We start from the raw sequence: 22,226 nt of genomic DNA, 5'->3' as shown, positions 1-22,226 counted from the left end.
CAGGATTTTAGGGGATCCTGGGGCAAACAGGGCTGTGCTTGTGCTGCTGAGCTCACAGCTGCCTGAAATGGTTTCATTTCACAATTACCTTCATCCACTATTGGCAACCCAACAGCAAGTGCTGAGTCCAGGGTAACTCTCCACAAGGACATGTGGCTGAGTGAGGACAATGTCAGAGACAAAATGACAGAGCCATGAGCAGGGAGGGCCCCACTGGAGCTGACCCAGCACCAGGAGCAGCCTCAGCTCACTCACACACCCAACAATTTATCACCAGGGCTTGATTCCTGAAGTAACTGCACTCCTCAGTGCAAAAATGCATCAACACCCTGCTGCCCTGGGAGCAGAAAGCAGCAGCTCTGCCAAGCCCCACCATTCCTCAGATGTGTGTCCTCATGCAGAAATAAAAATCAATTTATAAACTTTCCCATATAATCTAAAAGGGCTGTGGCCAGAATTCACCATTATTTTTAAATTCTCATATCCTTAAGTTCAGTAACTACAGATCAGACACTTCTTAAGCCACAGAGTGTGGACACAGAACAATTTTCCTCACTGGAGCATTTTCAAGCAGCATTAAAGGACCCACCATGACCAAATAATGCCCCAGGCAGGGTTTGCTGTCAAATTAAGTCTTGTGGTACCAATTATTTTGGCATTTATACACCCACAAATCAAGTTTACAAGAAAGATAAAATTGATCTGGGTTTGGTCTGGGGCTATTTTTGCTCAGCAGTTCTACACACACCCTCAAAAACTTCACTGGCTTTTAGTTTGAGCAACAATTGTTTGGAAAACAGATCTTCCTTTACTGAAAGCACAAACATTATTACACTTCTTCCCACAATATTTATTTTTAAAGGATATTAGTGCTTTTAAATAAGAAATTTCATAACTTATGCTCAAGTTAATGCTTCTTTAAGTGATTATCAGCAGTTTGGCTTTTTCATTGAGGAAATCTGCTGAAGGATTTCCAGTCACATTTGTCACTCTAGGACATGAAATAAAACAAAGTGGACACTGGACTGTCCAAGGTCAAAAAAGAGGGAAAGTTTTATTCTGACTCCAACATTTATAGATTTCCAGAAGTGACAATGGATTGGAGGGTGACAGTGCCACCTCTCCAATGACACTGGACAAACCAACAGCCCAATAAATTTCTCCTCCTCCATAAAAGAATGCAAAACAAGGAGTTATTTACATAAAGTGTGTGAGAAAGTTCCTTACAAGAATGTAAACATCAGAAGGCTTAGAAAATCTTAAACACATTAATTGTGAGAGAATGACTGAAGACCCAGCGCCAGGGTGAGCTGTCTCCTCCCATATGGGATGTGCAGAGGATTTGTGTGTAAGCTGTGTGTCTGTAGGTGAATGAAGGCAGGCTGAGCACTCACCTTGCTGGAGGAGCTGTCAAAGTGCAGCCCACAGGCTTTGCAGCTCTGCTCAGAGGCCGTGGGAGAGGGGAAGGAGCTGTAGCCAGGGTTGGAGTAGGCCTGGGCCCGGGCTGCCGGCGCCGGCTGCATCTCCTCAGGGGAGCCATCCACACAGAACCAGTTACAGCAGCTTGCCCACATAGTACCTGCCAGGAAAACACTGTCAGGGCTGGCACACAGCCTGGCAGCTCAGGGGACAGCAAAGCAGCAAGTGCAGGTCAGTGCCCAGCCCTGGGTCATTGTTAACAGCGTGTTTGTCAGTGTGGATCCTTCCTCTGACAAGAGCACACAAAGCCCACACGCTCGGTCCAGCATGATGCAGCCTTGGTGAAAAGGGACAAATAAAGATCAAAAGAATTTTATTGCTGGAACTTTATAGAGTTAAGAGACTACAAAGAAGATAAGATAAATTTTATGTTCCACTTGGCTATATCAGATTCTGAGTTTGCTCTAACAGGCTGTTTCTGTTTCACATAAGCTGCAATACAGGATGTAAAAATACATCAGGAAAAAAACACAAAAGCTCAAATTATATAGCACAGAACAGTTAAATAAAATCAGCAGCAGGATGGCTATTCCTCAGCTTTATCCTAAATCCCTCTACAGATTTACAGCTACAAACCCAAAAAGATAAAATAAAAGCAAGGACAAACAAGCCACTGATTTCACACAGTGCAGTTCTAGGCTGAATTTACAGCATTACAAATCTGAACCATCACACAGCAGCTCAATGCCAGTAATGCAAGAAAATCAAATACTGGCTTTGGTAACTTGCTTGGGAAAACAACTGCAGCTGAAACACAAAATTATTTGGGTTTTTTTCCAAGTCAAATTTTATATGTAAAATATACACACATACACACACACACTTACCAAAAATCCTAACACAGTCCAGTGCAAAATGCTCAGTTCCAAAGTCTTCTCAGACCACCTCTGCTGCAATATTCCAGAAATACACTGCTACAAACTTGCTTTTGGGAGTTTACAAAGAAATCTGAATTCATCTGGGCATTCAGTTTCTGGAGCACACACCATGTGTCATCACTTAGGGCTAAACTGAATACAAATTGCCTCCTCTGCATTTCTGCTCTCACATGGGAGTTCCTGAACTGTTTCTTTTATGTCTTAAAAATCAGCTCCCTCACTGATAGTGCTCAGCAACTGCTTGATTTTATAAACTTCTGGAAATAAAACATCTCTCAGCTGCACAGCCAATTCACTGCTTGTTACTCAGTAAGTATTGTCACTGTGAAACTCCAGATTCCCAGGGGAATGGGGCTGGGAAGGGAATCCTAAAGGTTATTGGGTATAATAATTCTTTTTTTAAGCTGTGCTGAAACTTTGGGGCTGATGTACTTGAATTGGGAAGCTTTTGCACTCTGTTCCAGTAGGTGTTGCTTTAGTGGCATCTTGGATCCTTTCAGAACCTGGCTGAATGTGGCTGCTCAGAGTCCCTGCTGTCCTGCAGAGCTGCTTTTCAAAGCCCACAGTGTGAGCTGAGCCAGGAGCCCTCCCTGCAGGCTCAGCACATTGCAGAGTTTAAATCCAAATCTCCACATTCACACCATGGATTCGTGGTGGGGCTGATTGCTCATGGCTGCACTGGAAATGACACCAGGTCTCAATAAATAGTGTGGATTGCACTTAGGCTGGCAAGGAGATCCCAATAAATACACAGAGGAAAGCACTGCACCAACAGAAATCATCTATCATTCATCTCCATTAGCTTTGCCCTGCAATCAAACACACACTTCAGATGGCACAGATAAAAGAAACAATTTCCCTTTTTCTCTCTGAATGTTCATTTCCAGCTCTCTGTCCCACTCAGAAGTTAACAGAGCCTTTCTTCTGCAAAAATACAGAATTTCTACTTGAAATCACGTTCTTTGGGAGGTTTAATTTGTTCTGAGGAATCACAAATCTAAACAACATGAAAGCTGCACAGTCCAACAAGCATTCAGAGCCTCCAGAGCAGGGGAAAACTGCATCCAGAGTTCAGCTCCCTTCCTGTTTCAAGGACCCCTGCAAGCTGAAGGCCACCCACGATAACAGAATACACAAATGCTACTGCCTGCCCCCAAAAACTTTGTTTTCCTAGAAAAAGACAGCCTACTAATTCACTCTGGAACATTGCAACATGTCAAACATTGGGAAGAAAAACACAAGGCAGTGCACAAACTGGGATAAAATAAGACAGAGCTCAGCATTCAGCTGGGGTTGTAGCTCTGGGATTGCCAGGAATGAAAAGGCCAACAAAAAGCTCAGATGTTGCTTTAGAAGAACCTTAATCCTGTTCAACTGCAAAAGCATAAAGGGAAATGCCCATAAACAAACAACTGAACAACCAGGACTGTCCTCTGATCCATAACATTTTTCCAAAGGTATAAAAAGGAGCACAGATGTAAAACACCTCTGTAGCTGCCTACAGCAGCAAGAAATACAGGTAAGATTCAGCAGATTTTCCATTGTTCTGGACAGGATCAGCTTTAGAGCCAAGGAAATGAGCAGTGCCACTGATAGAGAACTCCAAGTTACAAACAGAATGCCTCAGTGGAATTTCAGGCTGATAATTTCCTTAATAACTCTACAATGTTTGCTACAGAAAAATTATTCCCTTATTTATTCTCTTACCCATCTGGAGGTACGTGGTCAGCACAGCCCAGGAACTGCTCATTTCCTGGATGGATGGAATGATGGATGGATGGATGGATGGATGGATGGATGGATGGATCAGATCTGGCAGTCTGAAGGTCAGAATCAGAGAGTCCTGCCCTGCCTAAATCCTGTGAATTCCCTGCAAAGGAGCTGCTGTTCTGCACCCAAGGAGCTCCACAGCTACACCAAAGTGACAAATTAATGCCCAGACAAAAGAACACCCAGTGCAAAGAGCTACTTGTGTGTGTTGTGCTTCAGGGTTGGGAAAATACTTCCAGCAACTTGGCTAATAACAGTGTGACAGCTTGGAAAACTTAATGACAGCATGGATTTCAGGAACATCTTGAATAAAAGATGTGGGTTTACTGGCACAGCTGACATTACAGGCACTACTGATAGCAGCATTACCCTTGGACAAGGTGCCTGCACTGCCTCATGGAGCCACAGAAACAACTACTAGAGCTGGCTTTGGCAAACTGGAAGCTCCATGGCAGGCACCCAACAGTGACTGCTGGCAGCCAAAAACCACCTGCCCTAAATGCTGAGTGCACCTTGTGCTTGGAGCATCTGCCAGGGCAAAGGCAGAGGGAGTTTCACCAAGGGTGGAGACACCAGATCAAACAGTCTGTGCTGGACCTGCAAACACATCCACCCACGTGGCAGTCAGCACCCTGGGAAGGGGCTGTTTCATCTTCTTTCCTCAGTTGCTTCAAGGAAAGCCAGAAGAAATCCAGTAAATGACAGGGAGGCGCTTCCCATGGACAAAGTGGTGCCAGCACTCCACCATGATCTGCTGGACTGCTTTTATTGATTTGATTATTTTTTATATATGCCATGAGTCTCTTGACTGGATTTAAACAAGAGAGTGAAATTCATTTCATCACAAGTTCATTAACATGTTCTACACAATGCCAAGAGTTCTGTATTAATTTAATTCTGAAGGAAATACCAGTGATGTCAAAGTTTTCCTCCCATACATAGTTGAAGACTATGTTGAATTCATGAAGACATAGTTGAATTCATAATGCAGGTCTGGATTCTAATACTTTCCATCTTCATTTTAAGAAGTGTTTGAACTCAGGCTCTCACTCCATATGCAAAATCACTGCCCTAACCTTGCTAGCTGGAGTATCAGGGATCACAGCCTCCACACAGGAGTTACTACACAATTATTACATGCATGTGTAAGAAATGGATTTCATCAAAGGCTGGGCTGTGGCTGCAGAGGGAAACTGTGGTTTATGTTTGAATATAAAATCTGCCTTTATTTTCCTAAGGGTACAAACAACAAGGGACTAGAGCAAGCCAAGGAACATCTCAGAATCAATGAGCTTCCAGCTCTGTATAATAAAGCTCTCAAGGACTGGGCCTGGCTCCTTGTCGTGACTGCTCAGGAATTCAGCAGCTGGAATGCAGCAGCACCAAGGAGACACTTCCATCAAGGGATCAAAAGCAACTGAGCTCCCAGGAGCAGCTGATTCCACTCCCACACAAGAAGAAACCACAGCAGCAAGTAGTTCTGCTCCTGAGAGGCCTTTAACCACTGGAACAGCAGGGCTGATGACCCCTGAGGCTGCTGCAGATGGAGCTGGGTGCCAAAAAGGGAGGGAGATGCAAGAGAGCAGCTCTGCCAGGGCCAGCTTCCCTGCAGGGCTGTTTGCTCAGCAGCCCCACAGCTCCTCTGCTCACCCCAATGAGCTCCCTGAACCACCCATGTTGTAGACCCTGGTTGGGCATTTCAACCGAAGATTTAGCCCCTCTTTTCGATTTGTTGAAAGGGGGAGAGGAGCTTAGTTCTCCTAGGACTCTTACCCCAGAGGCACAGGTAGCTCTGGAGAAAATACAAAAGGATATTTCGGCCAGGCAGGCCCACCGATACCATCCGGGCCTGCCTTTCAAATTTATTATACTGGGAAAATTGCCACACCTTCATGGCATAATACATCAATGGGATGTTAGTCTGAAGGACCAAGGATCAGGAGACAAGCTCTTAATTATAGAGTGGGTCTTTCTGAGCCACCATAGGTCCAAAAGAATGACACGGCCACAGGAGTTGATAGCAGAACTGATTCTCAAAGCAAGATCGAGGATCAGAGAGCTTGCAGGCTGTGATTTCTCATGCATACAGATCCCAATTAAATTGGAATCGGGCCAATTTAAACTAAAAAACTTTGAAGAACTGCTGCAAACTAATGAATACCTTCAGTTTGCACTCGACAGCTACACTGGGCACATCACAGTAAATCGGCCGTCCCACAAATTATTCAATTCGGGGTTTAAATTCTCGTTGAAAAAGGTTCAGAGCAAGAAGTCCTGAGAAAGGGAGAAACCATTTAATACAGAAAATGGGGGGAGCAAACTAACAAACTTAAGAACACACCACAGCATACCCAGCTCCTCTCTGCCCTCACCCATGGACAGACATCCTCCTTTCCTTCCCATCCAGAACCTTCTGCAGCCTTCAGGACCTGCAGGAGCAGCTGCAGATGCTCCACACCAACACAGACTCTGTGTCCTTGTCATGCCTGTGGCCCCATGACAATATATTCTCCCTGGTGTCTGCTGTGAGATGTGACCAGGAGTAGAGCAAAGCAGGCTCCAACTTAGGAGTAAAGGCAAAAAAAACTTCATTAACCTACAACTATAGAAAAGAAATACACAGAACTCAGAATGAAAACCTCCCAAAAAATTCACTTCCTTTTCAAACCAGAACATTCCTCCACAACACCAGTGAGACAATTTCAACACCACACACCAACCTGGGATAATGCTGAGCACAAATTCATTTGTTCCTGCTACTTCTAGTAGCTTGCAGATCAAGGAAATTGTTCAGGAGGCCAGAAATGGCAGTGTGGCTTTAAAACACTAATGTATTGATAGGTCTCTTTTAAAATTACTATTTTTGTTATTAATCCCTGCAAAATGGATCAGATCTCACTTTGATGAACGCTGTTTTAAGTATTTAATGAGTTAACCACCTTGGCCCCATTAATAGTGTTGCACAATTGCTCATTGTTACAATTTACTACTTTTTTTTTATTTCAACAAACCTGCACTGATAAGAAATGCCTTGCTAAAATTAGTTTCACTAATGACCTCCCACTTCCAAACTGAATTCATAGTAAGGTCAAAAAAACAGTATTTGCTTGATAACAGAGCTATAGAATAATCTGCTCAAATGCCACTTATGCACAAAGCATTATTTTTATCAGCCTTTGTTCCAGGCACAGACCTGAATTATGATAAATGGGAGCAGCCATATGTTGGGACAGCTGGAAAAGTCAGCAAATGAGGCACTTGCAGAGGGGACAAGGGAAGGAAGCAGGCTGCCAGTCTGAGCATGACATTTGCAGACGTGGTGTCTCAATCAGAGCAGGAGAAAAGGAAGAGATTGGACACAAATCTGTCATAAGGAATGTACATCTAATTTACTGTATGAAATAACTGGACTGAGACTGTCAGATTTTTATGTAGGGACGGGAAAATATGTTTATGAGTAAAGGTACTACTTTACATGCCCAAGGTGACAGCATGCACACCTTGAAAAAATGAGTAAATAAATACCAGCACTGGATCACAGCTGAGGTGGGGGAGACACAAGAAATTGTGTCATGGAAGGAAGAAACACTTTTCCATTTTGTGCTGTGCCTTCCAAAAGCCTGGAGACATTTCCCATCTATAATCATCTAAATATGCAACAAAGACAAATATTTAATTGCTCACCAGTCTGATCAGCAACTGTGATGTCAGTTTAGAACTCTTCAGGTGGGACCTTGGTCAGGTACAATGGCAGAGAGCTCAGGTCAGTCCACACAGAACAGGGAGTCCAGGATTTCTGTGTCCCTTTGGCTGGGATCCTGTGCATCCAGGAGTGCACATCAGGGGGTGCCCTTGAACAGCACCCACACCCTCATGTCCAGAGGCTGCCCAGAGCAGGCTGGCACTGGCACCCCATTCCAGACGCTGCTACACCTTCCCCACGCAGTCCCTGGCTGGAATTGGAGGCACAGCCCGTGCCCAGCAGCAACAATCCATCTTCAGCCCCTCCTCAGCACAGCTGCACCTGTGCTCTGCACCCTGGAGATGCTCCCAAAGCCTCCTGTGAGTGTGGGCTCAGCAGATCCCGAGCGTGGCACAGCCCAGGGGAAGGGACCTGGCCACGCACCAGCATTTCAATGAAGGAAGTGACATCCATTGAGCAGAGAGTAAACAGGGCAGCCTGCTGGGGCAGGGTGCAAGGCAGAGCAGGAAAAAGCTGGAATGGGGCCACACAGCTCTGCTGAAACGCCTTCAGCTGCTGCTGAGCCCAGAGAAGCACCAAAAATCACCTCCCACTTGTGTGGCACAGAGGAAACCATGGTGCAGACAAAGCCCCTTCTATGCTGCTCTAACCTGGTTTACATTTGCCAGGTAAGCCCTTGGAAAATTGGCTTAGCTGAGAGGAAAATTATGAGTTCTTATTACAAAAATCCAGCAGGTATTCCAAGAGCATTTTGCAGCTGTAGCAGAGCTTATCAGCACTACCAGCAACAGCTGATGGTGTTCAGGAGGTTTGCACACAGATCTCCACCTGGAATCCCACCAGCACTGTTACAAGCACAAAGATCTCAGTTTCAAGCAGCTCTTTGAAACCAGAGAGCTGCAATTGCCATTTGAAATGGAGAAAATGGTTTTAGAAAGCTGTGGGATTCATAGAGCATTGAGAGAAAGCTAATTCCAAAACAGACACTTTCTCACTTGACTCCCAGCTTTGCACCTGGAATTGCAAACTCAACTCTCACCCACTTTCCCTCTCCTCTGTGGCACAACACCAAATTTCCCCCATTTTACCATGATAAGCTTGGAAATCCTGTTTTGTAAGGAACTAGATACCTGGGTGAGTATTATTTTAATATAAACTGTTTATTTTGACCCAAAGTTTCATTTTATATATTGAAAAATATTTAGATAAAAATTTCTTTTTGCTATTAACTGTAATTATGTCCCGAGACATCTGCCAAGATGGAAAGTCAACTGCCTTTTTCTTGTGCAAGTCAGTGACATTCTCCCAGCAAGTTAACAGAAACCAAAACAAAGTCATTAATGAAATCATTATGGATTTCTAAAAATAATAATTTAGAAATTTTTTTTTTTTTTTGCCCAGTCTATCTCAATTCCATAGTCCCATACCTGTTCTCAAGGGACATACTGTGACCTTGGGCTTATCTCCTTCCACTCTCCTCTTATGCTGAACAACAATTCCAAAAGTTGCTGTGCTCCTTCCCACTGGTTTGATATTCATCAGCAAGGCTGAATTAAGTCAGTTGTAATTACAGCATGACCCAAGTGAGGAGGAGAAGCAAGGACACTCTGGAGAAGCAAGATTCCAGAGTGCTGCTCTGTTACCATTCCCAGCATCCTGCATGGCTGGATGTGGCTCTATCCTTGTTCTCACACCCAAAAGTGTCACTGAAAGTGGAAGCTTTCCACCAAAATGTCAACAAGGAGCAGTCCAGGAATCCTGGACTATCCCCTCTCAACTCAACCAGTGCTTTTCATCTGGAGAAAAAGCTCCATGCTGGATTTTTCTCTCTCTGTTCATTCCTATCCTCACAGGTTTTCCTGGATTCAGCTGCATGGGTCACTGCTAAAACTGTAATTCCAATAGACAGCAATAAGTTCTCAATGAAAACCTGAACATTTCAATAACTGTGCAGCTTCCCTGACCAGCCCTACTCCAGAAAGGGTCCATCCCATCCAGATTTCATCTCAAAACCCACCTCAACCACTCTTCCATGACAGCTGGGGAGGTTTCCTGGATCTGTGCCCACCTGGAAGTCACAAAGAGGCTCCAAAGGCACAGCAGGAGCTTTTCAGGGACTCTTCCTCCTCCTCCTCCTCCTCCTCTCACACCACAAATACCTCCCTCTCTCAGCACATTTTACAATGCCCAGAATAGAAACTTGCTGAAAATAAGTTTCTGCTGTGCTGCAAAAACACTGCTGTGGATCCAGTGACTTCAGTGCAAACAAACAGGAGCAGCTCCACAGCTGAAGCAGGGAGCAGCCTGGAATCCCCTCTGCTGGAAGGTGATTTCACATGGGACAAGGTAACCACTGGCAGATGGTTTAATGATATCCTTCTCCTAAATGGGGGAATTCAGGGAGCTGGAGAAAAAAGGGGAGGGGAAAGGATATAAATTTGTATTTTCATCACATCTCAAGTTCCTTACTTCAGGTAAAAAGAGATCAAGCTATTCCCATTGGAATCCCTGGCACAATTACATTTTGTTTCATTATGACAACTGCATAAATGACATATTCACCAACAGTTCAGCTTTGGAATGAAGCACAAGGATATGGGGGAGTTTGAAAGGAGAAGAGAGAGATGCATTATCCCAGATACAGCTCCTCAAATTTGGGGTAATTACAGTAAATTTCCCTGAAACTGGGATTACAACTGGCCCTAAAGCTCCACAGAGCTGTCACTGTGTCTCAGGCACCCAAAATTCAGAGTGTTTGCTGATAAATTACAACATCAGTTGGAAATCCTGGAAATTACTTGTCATGCCAAGCTATGGGTTTATTTTTAACCAGTAAACTTCAGTAAATTTCACCCCTCCAAAATCAAAATATAGTGTCCAAACTCCTCACATGCCAAACCTACTCTTCTCCCCACCTTATTCCAGATTCCTAATTCAAATCTTTTGTACATTCTGGTAGAAAATAAACCAATACCCCATGGAATTTATACAAGTGGAAAAGTGTACGTGCAGTAGGAGTGGATGCACCACAGATCTGTGCAGACTGGCAGGCAACCTCTAACCTATTTAACTGGAGCCTGAAAAAAGAGAATTTTTATTTGGCTGGACTGAAACAGATCTGGATGTATATAACTGAGGCACATCATAACAAGTACAAACACTGCAGACTCATTTCATAGCTATGCCTATTCCAAATTCATCTGAATTCAAATCCAAACTAGGTGCTGAAATAGAAGAAAATGCAGCTGCAGATCTCCTTCAGCACACACGTACACAGAGCAGCTCACACGTCACATCTGACACACACTGTGGGAAGTTCTGCCCTCCCAGGCTGCAGAAATACTTAGAAATTAGTCAGCAGTTAAAAAAAGGTCCAGGATGTTGAGTACAAACCTGAGGACTGGTTTTGTTCCCGAGATAACAAAAGACAGCACAATAAAAAAGTGAGTTTGTTTATGGTTTAGTCACCTTATCTGTGGACAAGGGAAAACACCTCACTCTCATGTGAAGGAAGTTAATACAGGTGGAACTTTGAGAGGGACTTTGAAGTTGTACTCTTAAAGCATTTCCATAAATATTATTCCTGTGCCAATCTCCATTTAGCAGGGAAGCATTTGAAATTCAGCATTGCTTTACATGCAGCCCAGGAAAAAAGCCTGAAAACTGAGGGGAAGTTCAAACCTCAGCACCCAGTGGGTGCCAGCAGGACAAACATGAATTCTCCACAGCATTCATGGGACAGATGTTGTGGAAAAGTCCATTTCCAGCCATCTGCAGGGTTTGTTTCTAGGGCTGGAAGGTTCTACATGGGCTCCTTCACCACCATCCTTGTTTGACTGCTGTGCCTCTCCCTCCAGCCTCAATCTCTGCACAACATTAAGGACTGAGAAATGCAAAACAAAGCAGCCTGAAACCTGGCCTTTATTCAAACAGAAACATGAACAAACCCAACAGCCATCTGGTCCCATGGTTTTGGTTGCTGAGTTGAGGGGCACATCCTGAGGAGATTCTGCAAGAGCTCACAAACCATTCAAGTAAATATTTGTCTCTGGGGACTGAAGCCATGATCCAAAAAAAGGCAGTTCTGCTTTACTGCCACATCTCTATGCATCAGTTATGGCAGAACATTTGTTGGAGATTTTTTCAGGGATGGCCTAGAAGGCAGCTGTGAGGAGCAGGTTCTCACAGCCTGCTTCTGTAAACAGCAGAGGTTCTCAGGTTATTTTTAATTACAGGTAAAAGTGACAAACATGAAGGCCTTGAGAGCCTTGCACATCAGAGTTCTCAGGCAGCTTTCTCATAACAAGTGGATGTTCTATCTTTGGCTGTTTTGGGAAAGCAAAAATAATTTTGAGAACCCAAATCTTGGTATTGGAAACATAAGGTGGAGTTGGTGTGTTATCTCTGGCCTATTGTGAGCTCAGATTTTGCAATATGCATGAAGTGAATCAACACTGATATAAAACGTGCCTGATTGATGAATAAAGTGGAGTCGATGCTGACCAACGCAAGGTGGGTCGTCTCCCTCCAACTTCAATATATGGTGAACTTCAATAAACATTTAAGTTATTTGATCCTTTTTTAAGCCTTTTAATCAGCTGTGTGCAGCACCAAGAGAGGCAGGAGGGGCACTCTGGGATGGCAGAGCTCACCCAAACCCACCCAATTCATGGGGGCAAACACAAAGTGCTGAACGTGGAAGCCCAGTGGGACCCAACCCAGAGAATGGAATTTCACAGAAAGCTGAGAGCAGAGCAGGAAAGGAAAGCTTCAGCCTGGAAGCTCCTGGATTCCCCACCTGTGGCACACAGGGCACATTTCCCATACATGGCCCAAGGCAGCAGGGTCACATTTCAGAGCAGGCTCTGCCAAGGCCAGACATTCAGACATCGTGAGTCAGTGCTCCAGAAATCACTGGAGTTTAGAAACCAATAAATCTACTCAGTTTTGGTTGGGTTTTTAAATTCACCTTCCCTTGGGGTTTTTTTCTTCAACCTTTGCAGCACACAGGCACCATCACATTTTCATTTTGCTCCTCTGTAACAGCAGGAGCATTTCTTTCCATTCTGGGGTTTTTTTGCTTTGTAAAATGACAGACAAGATTTTCATATTAGATTAAATCCTGGGGGCATGGAGAATAAAACCAGACCAACTATCATGGAGGCTGGGAACATATTAAGTCCTTTCACACAGCCCTCTAACAACACAGAATACTTGTTTTTTAAATAAAACCTCAAAATATCTTCACTTCTGTCCTCAGATCCCAAACAAACAACAATTTATCTGACATTTCAGCACAGCCAGACAGGATTGCTGCCAGTAAGAAGTTCCCTATGACACAATCTTTTCCACCACTGACCTGATAACATCAGCATGACCTTTCTTCTCTTTTAAACTCTGCTTTCCTCAGTTCAATAGTTCAGCAGAAACTGACCCATTTTTGATTGCACAAACAAAATCAGATACCACACATTCCTATTTAAAAAAAAAAAATTAAACTCCAGACTCCAAAAAATATCATTGGGTAGTTATTGGTAGATTAGCAATGAAATAAATGATGTGGGACAATTCAGGGTGAGGATTTTTAGTTTCAGTTTGCAGCTCTGAATCTGGGCCACTTCAGTTCTCTGTGCTTGAGTTTTCCATAAGCAAAATACAGATAATAAATTCCCATCAGGGAATGGAATCAATATTTCATTTCTTTAAAGCAGTACTGTGTTCATAATGGGATTAAATACTTTCAGAGAACTGCAGAGCTCATAAAAGTGAGGCACTTCAGGGAAGAAATGTGAGTGAAAAACCTCCTTGCAATTCTGCAGAGCATCCTAACAATTTTACAACACAGAATATTAAAAAAAAACCAAACAAACAGGATAAAACAAGATGATTTTGAGCCAAATTCATGTTTGACATAAGTGCAAAAGACAATGCAAGTCTTGTTCATTTTTTGGTGGCTTTTTTTTTGTTTGCTTGTTTGAACTCTTTCCCAGTTCACAATGAAAATTATGGCCAACATGCAAATAAAGAAGCTTGGTTTTACTTAAAGGGGCATTTCAACTTAAAAATAAAAGTGTAGCTGACAAATGTGGCCTTTTAAAAAAACACTACAAAACAAAAAAGACAAATATTCTTCAGAATTAAGATAAGGTGTGAAGAAGGCAGCATGCTGTCAAACTGCTGGCCAGGAAAACATCAAGGATTTTAAATCTCAAATCTTTTGTGCATGTTGTAAAACAAGCCTTTTCTTTAGAAGGTTTTGTCAATCCATTTAGATTATTTTGTCCAATATCAAGGATTAAGGCTGATTAAGTGGACAGTAACAGTTTATACCCTTTTCTTCACTTTTTTTTTTCATTAGGGGAATTTTTGGGAAATACCACCATGAGTTAGATTTAATGTCAAGCCTGCATCTCTTATTCCTGCCAGAGCACTGAAAGCTTTAGGTGATGTTATTAAGAGCCACATGCAGAAGTAAAAAAGCAAGCTCAGGCCTCCAGAACAATGTTTTAGCAAGGGAGTGTGGCTTTGGGCAGAGCAGCACTGAGGGAGACAGGACTCATTCCAAGAATGATCATCTTACTTCCCTCAGACAAAGTGAAGCCTTTCATGGCCCAGCCTGGGCTCTGGCCTACATTCTGCTGCATGAAAAGGCTTCATTATTTGCAGTTGAACACATTGTTTGAAAACCTGATAGAAATGGCCTTTACCACAGCAAGAGCTGAACAAACTGAAATCATGCAATGCTAAGGGTTCCAAGGGATAAAAATGGCAAAACTGCATTAAATGTGTTGTGTGTTCTCTCTAAAACACACACAGCTGAAAGCCTGAAATAGGTTTTCACCCATGGCAGGGCTCAGAGATGGTATCAGGGTGATCAGATAAGGTTGTTTGCAGATTTAAGGTGCCTCTGAAGGCAGATAAAAAGAAATGCTGCAAGTGTTTTGTTTCTAAGTGTGTTATTTTGCCAGACACAGGCAGTCATTTATAGGTGCTTTGAATTCCAGCTGCACACCTTGTAGGCATCCCAAGTTACCCCTGAAGCCTGGCAGGGAGCTGAACAACATATTTCAGTTCTTTCCAGGAATTCCTTCACTCAGAATGAACAAAGAATTCCTCAGGTATTTCCATTGCAAAAATCTGTCTGTGATCTGTATTCAGGTCAAAGGAGCAAGTAAAAAATAGTATAAATAACAGCAGGAATAGAAAAGCAGTTTGCCAAATAGGACACTGATGGTTTGGGATTTATTTTTATTAAATTCATGTTTCTCTTCTGCATTAGAGACAAAATCTTGCTCCTCCCACCCCAGAGCCCCCTGCACAAGGAGATGCACAGTGAGAGATCAGGTCTGGCTGAGTTGATAAGGAATTCCATGATCCCCTGCCACAACTGATCAGCTTTTCCATCTCTGAGACACCAGGCATGGATTGTGCAATCTCAGCCTCTGTCAGACTGGCAGGAACCTGGCCCTGAGCTCCAAGAGCCTGAAACATCCTCTACATAAAAACCAGCTGAGATTTCTGCTCTTTGCATTACACAGTCACAGGGGACTTGGAAATCTACATTTGACTTGGAATCTGAAAAATAAACAGTTTCCAAACTCTCCTGCAGTGCTTGTGCAAGGGCCTCAGGACAGGCAGGGGTCTGGCCAGCTGTGCCAGCAGCCACAGAAGCTGCATTTTAGAACTCTCCCTTCTCTGGAACAATTGGAACTTTCTCCAGGCTGCAGTCTGCACACAGAGCTCAGTGTTTCCCTGCAAGCACACAACAGCTCCATTATTGTTTAACTACCAAAAACCAGCTCCAACAATCTATCAAGCTTGACATTCTATCCATCTCTGCTGCTAGACCAGACTGCTGGGCATATATATAGGAAGAGGTTCATGGATTCAGGAAGAAAAAAGTTATTTTGTTAATCTAAACAGAGATTTCCCTTCTTTTAACCATTTATTTGTCATTTAAAAACCATTCAGGAACAGAGGCCTGTTTTTCCTCAGATTATCAAATTCAAGTGTCTATAAAGAAATCTATTCCAGCAGATGAATAAAAGCTCCTTTTTAAGATAGATATAAAACAAATCCAAAGGCAATCCCACAGAGGAGGAGTTGCTCACTGCCTCAGAGCTGCAGCACCAGTTGTGGTCCCAGCCTGGCCATGATTATTTTATATTATAAATATATTATTCATTATATGTGTGTATATATATATAAATATATATGTGTGTGTGTGTGTATATATGTGTATATATGTGTATATATGTGTATATATGTTTTATATTATATATATATGATATATAATACATATTATATATATTATATAGTTTATATATTATATATTATGACATCAACAAAAAGTCTGGAATTCTGTGGGATGCAGTTCCTGACTCATTTGGGCAAAAGCCAAAGCAATAAAAACTCAGGTGGTGTGGATTTAGTGATGCCACTTTTGAAGTCACCCGTGTATATATAGAATATAACATGCCCAAAGGAACCATCCTTCTTGCAGCAGAGGTTACCACGCAACAAGCTGCTCCCAAAAGAGAGGATTTTAAATTTAAATTACATTTAATGAGTTTCAAATCTCACTTAACATCAGGCTAAACTAAAAGATTCAAAGCATATGCTCCTTAAGTATATCCTTATAAGCACATCCCACAACCTTCTGAATATACATAAAAAAGTGGCAGCATTAAAAAAAGCTGATGTTTAATTAATATTTCAATCTCCACTGAAATAAAATGTGGAAATTCCTATTCTAAGACTATTTGGCAGAGGAGCCCAAGGGCATTAGGGAAAGAAGCCTGGTTAATATTTTTGAGTAAACTGAAAACCTCAAGAGCAATTAAAGTGAAGAAGTTGTAGATTTTACAGGCACTGAGAAGAATTAACAGCATCTCAGAACAACAATTCTTTCTAAAGAAAGTCCCTTATGGGAGCAGAAATGGAACAAGCCAAAAAGGCCTTTCAGAGGTTAGAATGAGCCATCTCACTTCTGAGGAAACCAGCTGAGAAAGAAGGAAAAACCTAATACAAAACCTGAATTCTTGATTTGACTGTCATACTCTTGGTTTCTTAAAGAAGAGGGTAATTTTTCAACCTTGAACACTAAATAATCAACTTTAGAGGCACCTACCAGCAGGGGCTTAGAAACCTTTGCATGCAGGTGAGTCCTGGTCCTGACATCAGCCCAGCAGTGACACGATTGGATTGTCCCCACCTGTGAAACAGAGACTGCACTCACTCACTCAGCCCTGCTCAGGGGAGTTCACATTTGGCAAGGACAAGGTTTGGCAAGGACAGTTCCTGGGAAGGGGAGGGGAGCAGGATGGGAAAGCACAGAGGGATTGTCAGGGACAATGACTGGAATCACTCTGGGGAGCAGGAGCCAGGCTGGGGGCTCACAGTGGGCATCAGGGCAGGGCTGGGGGAAATCTGCACCAGGTAAATCCATGGCAGTGCAGAGCACAAGGCACAGGCAGGGAGCAGCAGCAGCACAGACCTCAGCAGGGCTCTGGCTGCATCACAGCTCAGCCTGCACAACACCCAGGGCCAGCTGGGTATGGCTGCAGCCAGAGCTGGGACTAGAGGGAACCAATTCCTCTGGAGTGCCCAAAGCCCCCTCTACCTGCCCTACCCTGGCAGCCCCATTGCCCCACACCCCAAACCCTCACACACATACCCAACCCAGCAGTGTCCTCACTGCCCCACACCCCAAAACCTTCAAACACTGCCCCCAAAACCCTCAAACACCGTGCCCAAAAAAGAGCCACAGGCACACACTTCTCTGCAGCTCTCATTATCCTGCTGCCCACAGCGTGTTTCATTAAGCACAAGCACTTGATTCAATGCATTTTGATTTCTTATCTTCAGATCAGGGCTGGTCTTAGAAGGTTTAGAGAAGAGATGGAGCCAGAGGATCTTTAATTAGGTGATACTTAAGGTCCTCCCACTCTGTGAGGAGGTGTGGGATCTCAGCACCTCAGGACTGAGGTGTCACCGAGACCACCCTTGGGGGGCTCGGGAGTCCTGGAATGTTCCAGAAGTGTCTGGTGGCTGGACTTTGATCCTACACAGGAGACGACACCTGTATGAGGACAGGAGGGTTTCACCGGGGTGAATGGTGAAGGGATGAGTTAGTTAGAGAGTGAAACACAGGGTTTAGGATTTCTGTAAGAGAAGTAAGATGGAGGAATTGGGGCGTGTCCTGTCCTTCTTCTTCTTCTTCTTCTCCTCCATCTTCTGTGGTGATGGTGGCACTTTGGGATTGGTCATTACTAAAAGTGCACCGGGCAATAAGGGTAAAAGGTATTGGGGAAAAATGATAAATATTGTACACGTAACTTTGGGTATAAAGATAGGTGACCGCCCGGAGGGAGGGGAGTGTGCTCATGGCTGGCTGCTGAGCAGAGCTCTGTCGGGCCGAGAGAAAATCTTTTAGATAAACAATTAATAAACACCGAGACCGAGAAAAGAACTGAAGCCTCTTCTCGTCCTTTGATACGCGGCTGCCCCAAGGCCACCCCGGGCCTTTCCAGGCCATCCAAACAGCCGAAAACCGGACAAGGAGGAATAGAATAGTGGATTCTATGGAATCCACTCTGTGATTCCATATCCTCTGAAAACCCACTGGAAGGGACAGCAAAGCAGCCTAACCCTAATTAAACACCATTTTTCTTACAGTGGCACCAGCACAGCCTAAGTGAGGAGAGCATCCCCAGGCAGAGCTGAGGACACAAACTGCAGGGCTGGCTCACACACAGCCTGCCCAGCTCCCCTGCCCCTCTGAGCAGACACACCATGGAAATCTGCTCCCACCCCTCCAGGCAAAAACTGGTTCAAAGTCCAAGCTGCAGGTTTAATAACAGCACTGGCAGCTCAGCTCAGCTCTGCTCCAGCCTAATTGAGGAGTTTACAATCTCTGCTGTTACTAACAACAAACTGTGGTGCAAAGTTGCACAAGAAATGAAAATTACAGCATTTAACAAACAAACAAAACAACACAAACCCGCACTAAAGTAAACAGCAGTAAACAGAAAACTGAAGATGTAAAGAAGACAGATTCAGTCATAAACTCAACCAGTGACCACTAACCTCCCAAAAACTCACATCTGTGATTCCTTTGTGCTCTCAGTGCAGAGCAGGGCATTCAGCTCTCATTTCAGGAGCCAAATCACATGGTACCTGCCAGTGAGAAAGGCTGAGCCTCACTGCAAACCATCCTCCTTTTTCTACCCTACAATTAAACACAGCACTGATGTGATGACTCCAAAACTCTCCCAAATTCAGCAAAAACCTGTGCAATTAAGCATTAACCCATGAGCACCACTGTCAGGGCAATCAGCCTTTAATTAAAAGCTCAGTGGCTGCAGCTGAGTGGATGTGCAGGCACAGAGTGCTGAGCTGGGTAAGCCTGCTCCAGGATTCCCAGCCAAAGATGATTGTGTTGGTTCATTAGACCCAATTGTGCCACCAAAAACAAGTGTGATTACAGAGAAGGATTGTAAGATCCCCCTCTCCATCACTGTGGGCACAAAGGAGTTAAGGAAATTCAGTATTTTATGGGTGGAGGTAGGTTAATCAAGAATCTGGAATTGTAGGAAACATCTAAAGCTCATCACAGCTTTCTGCTCCATTTTTCAATTCTGGAAAAATGAGGGAACAGTGGGAAAACAAAGGATTAAAACTCTTTTTGTTTATGCAATCATGTGCATGCCTTAATGATCATCTATCTTAAAATCTGAGCTTGGAAGTGTTGAAATACAACCCACCAAAGTGTAACACAATCAAATACCAACTTAAAATGCACCCATCACCTCCCATCCTAATAATATTAAAAAAAAAAAGCTCCTTGAAGATCCACCAAACTCTTCACCAGAAAGGACAGGAAAGTGCCCCAGGTCCCTGCACTGCTGTGGAGCACAAAGGAGTTAAGGAGATTCAGCATTTGGTGGGTAGGGGTAGGTTAACCAAGGATCTGGAATTGTAGGAAACCTCTAAAGCTCATCACAGCTTTCTGCTCCATTTTTCAATTCTGGAAAAATGAGGGAACAGTGGGAAAACAAAGGATTAAAACTCTTTTTGTTTATGCAATCATGTGCATGCCTTAATGATCATCTATCTTAAAATCTGAGTTTCCAACAGAGTATAAACACAATAAAATATCCAACAAAATACCAACTGAAAATGCACCCATCATCTCCCATCCTAATCATATGGAGAGCTAAAAAAGCTCCTTGAAGATCCACCAAACTCTTCACCAGCTCCACAGTGAGGTCAGAAAGGACAGGAAAGTGCCCCAGGTCCCTGCACTGCTGTGCAGCAGCTCCCCAAACCAAGATCTGAGCCTGCATCCTGTGCTCCCCACAGCAGACAGGCTGTGTGTCAGAGAGGAGGAAGTGAGCTCAACTGAAACACACAAATAAACCCCTTCTGCCTCAGCCAATTAAACATTACCCTGAGCACAGCTTAATGCAAGGAGCAGAAAATTAAACCCTTCCTATCTACCTGCAATGCTGTGCCTGGCTGAGCACGCCCAGCTGTCCTTGCAGGGCTGGAAAACACCTGAGCTTTTTCTGCTTCTTTATCACAGGGTCAAACACTGAGCCTTGTCCATCCTCAGCCTTTTCACCTGAGGAGACCCAGGCTCTGCTCTCACTGCAGAGCTGACATTTATTAACCTGCAGACACCAAAATACTGCTGAGAAACCCGAGGATGAGTCAATATTTCCCCCACAGGAAACACCTTGACCTGCTTACAGGAACAAACTGCTCAGAAGGACACTCGAGGACTTTTATTTTCTCAACAACTTTTGCTTTCTGCAGCAAAGGAAGGACTTGCTCAGCTTTCACTTTGCAGCACGCCCCCAGTTTTGAGCAGAGAAGGAAATTATTTGGGTCGTTAACACCAAATTACACTTTGGGCATGCTAAAATGCAGAGAGACAATAATTTAAGCAGAGAGCTCTAGAGAAGGCTGCTGCTTATCCAGAATTCCTCAGCTCACATAGCAATTTGAGCAGAATAACCTTCTAAACCCCAGAGAGGCCCTTTGGGAGCAGAACTCAGGAAGGGAAGAGTTACTCATCACCACTCTTAAACATGAAAAAAGAGGCTGCACCAGAGTCCCCGTCGTTAGGGAAACCCTGTGAGGGAGCCCATCACCCCAAAACACAACCCAGGTGCTGCAGCAGCCCCATTCCCCTGTTCCCTACACTCACCAAAAACCCAGAGCCATTACAGCTCCTAAATAACCCTCAGTGACATCTCATGGACCCCACATTTACCTACCCCCCTTCCCCTACCCCATCCAGTCTCCCCTAACCTGGCAGCCCCGTTGCCCCACACCCCAAACCCTCACACACATACCCAACCCAGCAGCGTCCTCACTGCCCCACACCCCAAAACCCTCAAACACCGTCCCCAAACCTGCCAGCCCCCTCTGCACCCCAGAGCTCCACACACACACCCCGAACCTGCGCGCTGCCCCCCCCACACGCTGTCAGCCCCGCCGAGCCCTCACAGCCCCGCACTCCCCTCACACCTGCAGCTCCCCGAGCCCAGCAACGCCGCAGCCGCCTCACCTCGCCCCTGAGGCGCCGCGTCCCGGGTGGCGGCGGGGCCGGCGGGCCTGGAGCGGGCGGTCCCGTCCCGGTGCCTGCGCTCGGCGGCGGCGGCGCTATGGCAACTGCCCGCGGGGCACGGAGCGGCCCCAGGGCAGCCGGGCGGGGCAGCGGCGCCCCCTGGCGGCCGGGAGGACTCCGCGGTGAGGGAACCGCGGGTTCGAGACCCGCCGCGGGCAGGTGGGAGGGGGAAGGGGAAGAAGAAGAAGAAAGAAGACGAACAAAGAAGAAGAAAGAAGAAGGAGGAAGAAAGAATGAAGAAGAAGGAAAGTAGGAGAAGAAAGAAAAAGAAGAAGAAAAAGAAGAAGAAGAAAGAAGAAGAAAGAAGAAGAAGAAGAAAGAAGAAGAAGAAGAAGAAAGAAGGGACACTGCGGGGTTACTGTGTATTTAATATGTGTATTTTATAGACAAATATATACATAAATACGTTTTTATATCTATAAAAATACATACAAAAGGCCCTTAGTGCCAAAAGGCCTCCCTGCTACTCAGTGAGAGGTGCCCTGCCTGCCCTGGGATGGGATGGGATTCCCTGCCCTGCTCCAAGCCTTTCCAGAGGTTTTCCAGCTGTTTTGGGCATTGGGAAGAGGCAGGGAAAAAGAACATCCTGAGTTCTGCATTACAGAGCTGCAGGAGAGCCTGTCTGAGCATGGAGGGGAAAGGCTGAACGAGGATATTTAGGTCAGAAACTCCTTCAAACCTGATTTTACTATGCAAATTTAGGGCAAATCAGCTTGAGCAGGAAGTCAGGTTTTTCCAGATGGGGAAAGAGATTCTCTGA

General features: G+C 44.4%; 1 protein-coding gene across 8 annotated transcripts in view; it reads right to left on the bottom strand.

The window, feature by feature from the left end:
- The window catches only part of RFFL (ring finger and FYVE like domain containing E3 ubiquitin protein ligase), a 31,907-nt gene extending 10,397 nt beyond the window's left edge, over nucleotides 1–21,510 (bottom strand). Inside the window, exons 1-3 of one of the 8 annotated variants that reach the window (XM_064729337.1) lie at nucleotides 21,407–21,510; nucleotides 16,961–17,044; nucleotides 1,395–1,579 (exon numbers count right to left, since the gene is read on the bottom strand). In XM_064729337.1, the coding sequence (XP_064585407.1) occupies nucleotides 1,395–1,574 (180 nt within the window). In that variant the 5' untranslated portion in view covers nucleotides 1,575–1,579; nucleotides 16,961–17,044; nucleotides 21,407–21,510. Of the gene's footprint in view, nucleotides 1–1,394; nucleotides 1,580–2,306; nucleotides 2,585–7,811; nucleotides 8,239–9,847; nucleotides 9,920–16,960; nucleotides 17,045–18,918; nucleotides 19,173–20,331; nucleotides 20,375–21,366 lie in introns of those variants that run through there. The other 7 variants (XM_064729338.1, XM_064729342.1, XM_064729341.1 and 4 more) reach the window with 7 other exon arrangements.
- Nucleotides 21,511–22,226: the final 716 nt, after the last annotated feature.

Source organism: Zonotrichia leucophrys, chromosome 19 (genome assembly GCF_028769735.1).
Source record: "Zonotrichia leucophrys gambelii isolate GWCS_2022_RI chromosome 19, RI_Zleu_2.0, whole genome shotgun sequence".
Lineage (NCBI taxonomy): Eukaryota > Metazoa > Chordata > Aves > Passeriformes > Passerellidae > Zonotrichia > Zonotrichia leucophrys.
This window is presented reverse-complemented; position numbering and strand designations above follow the sequence as displayed.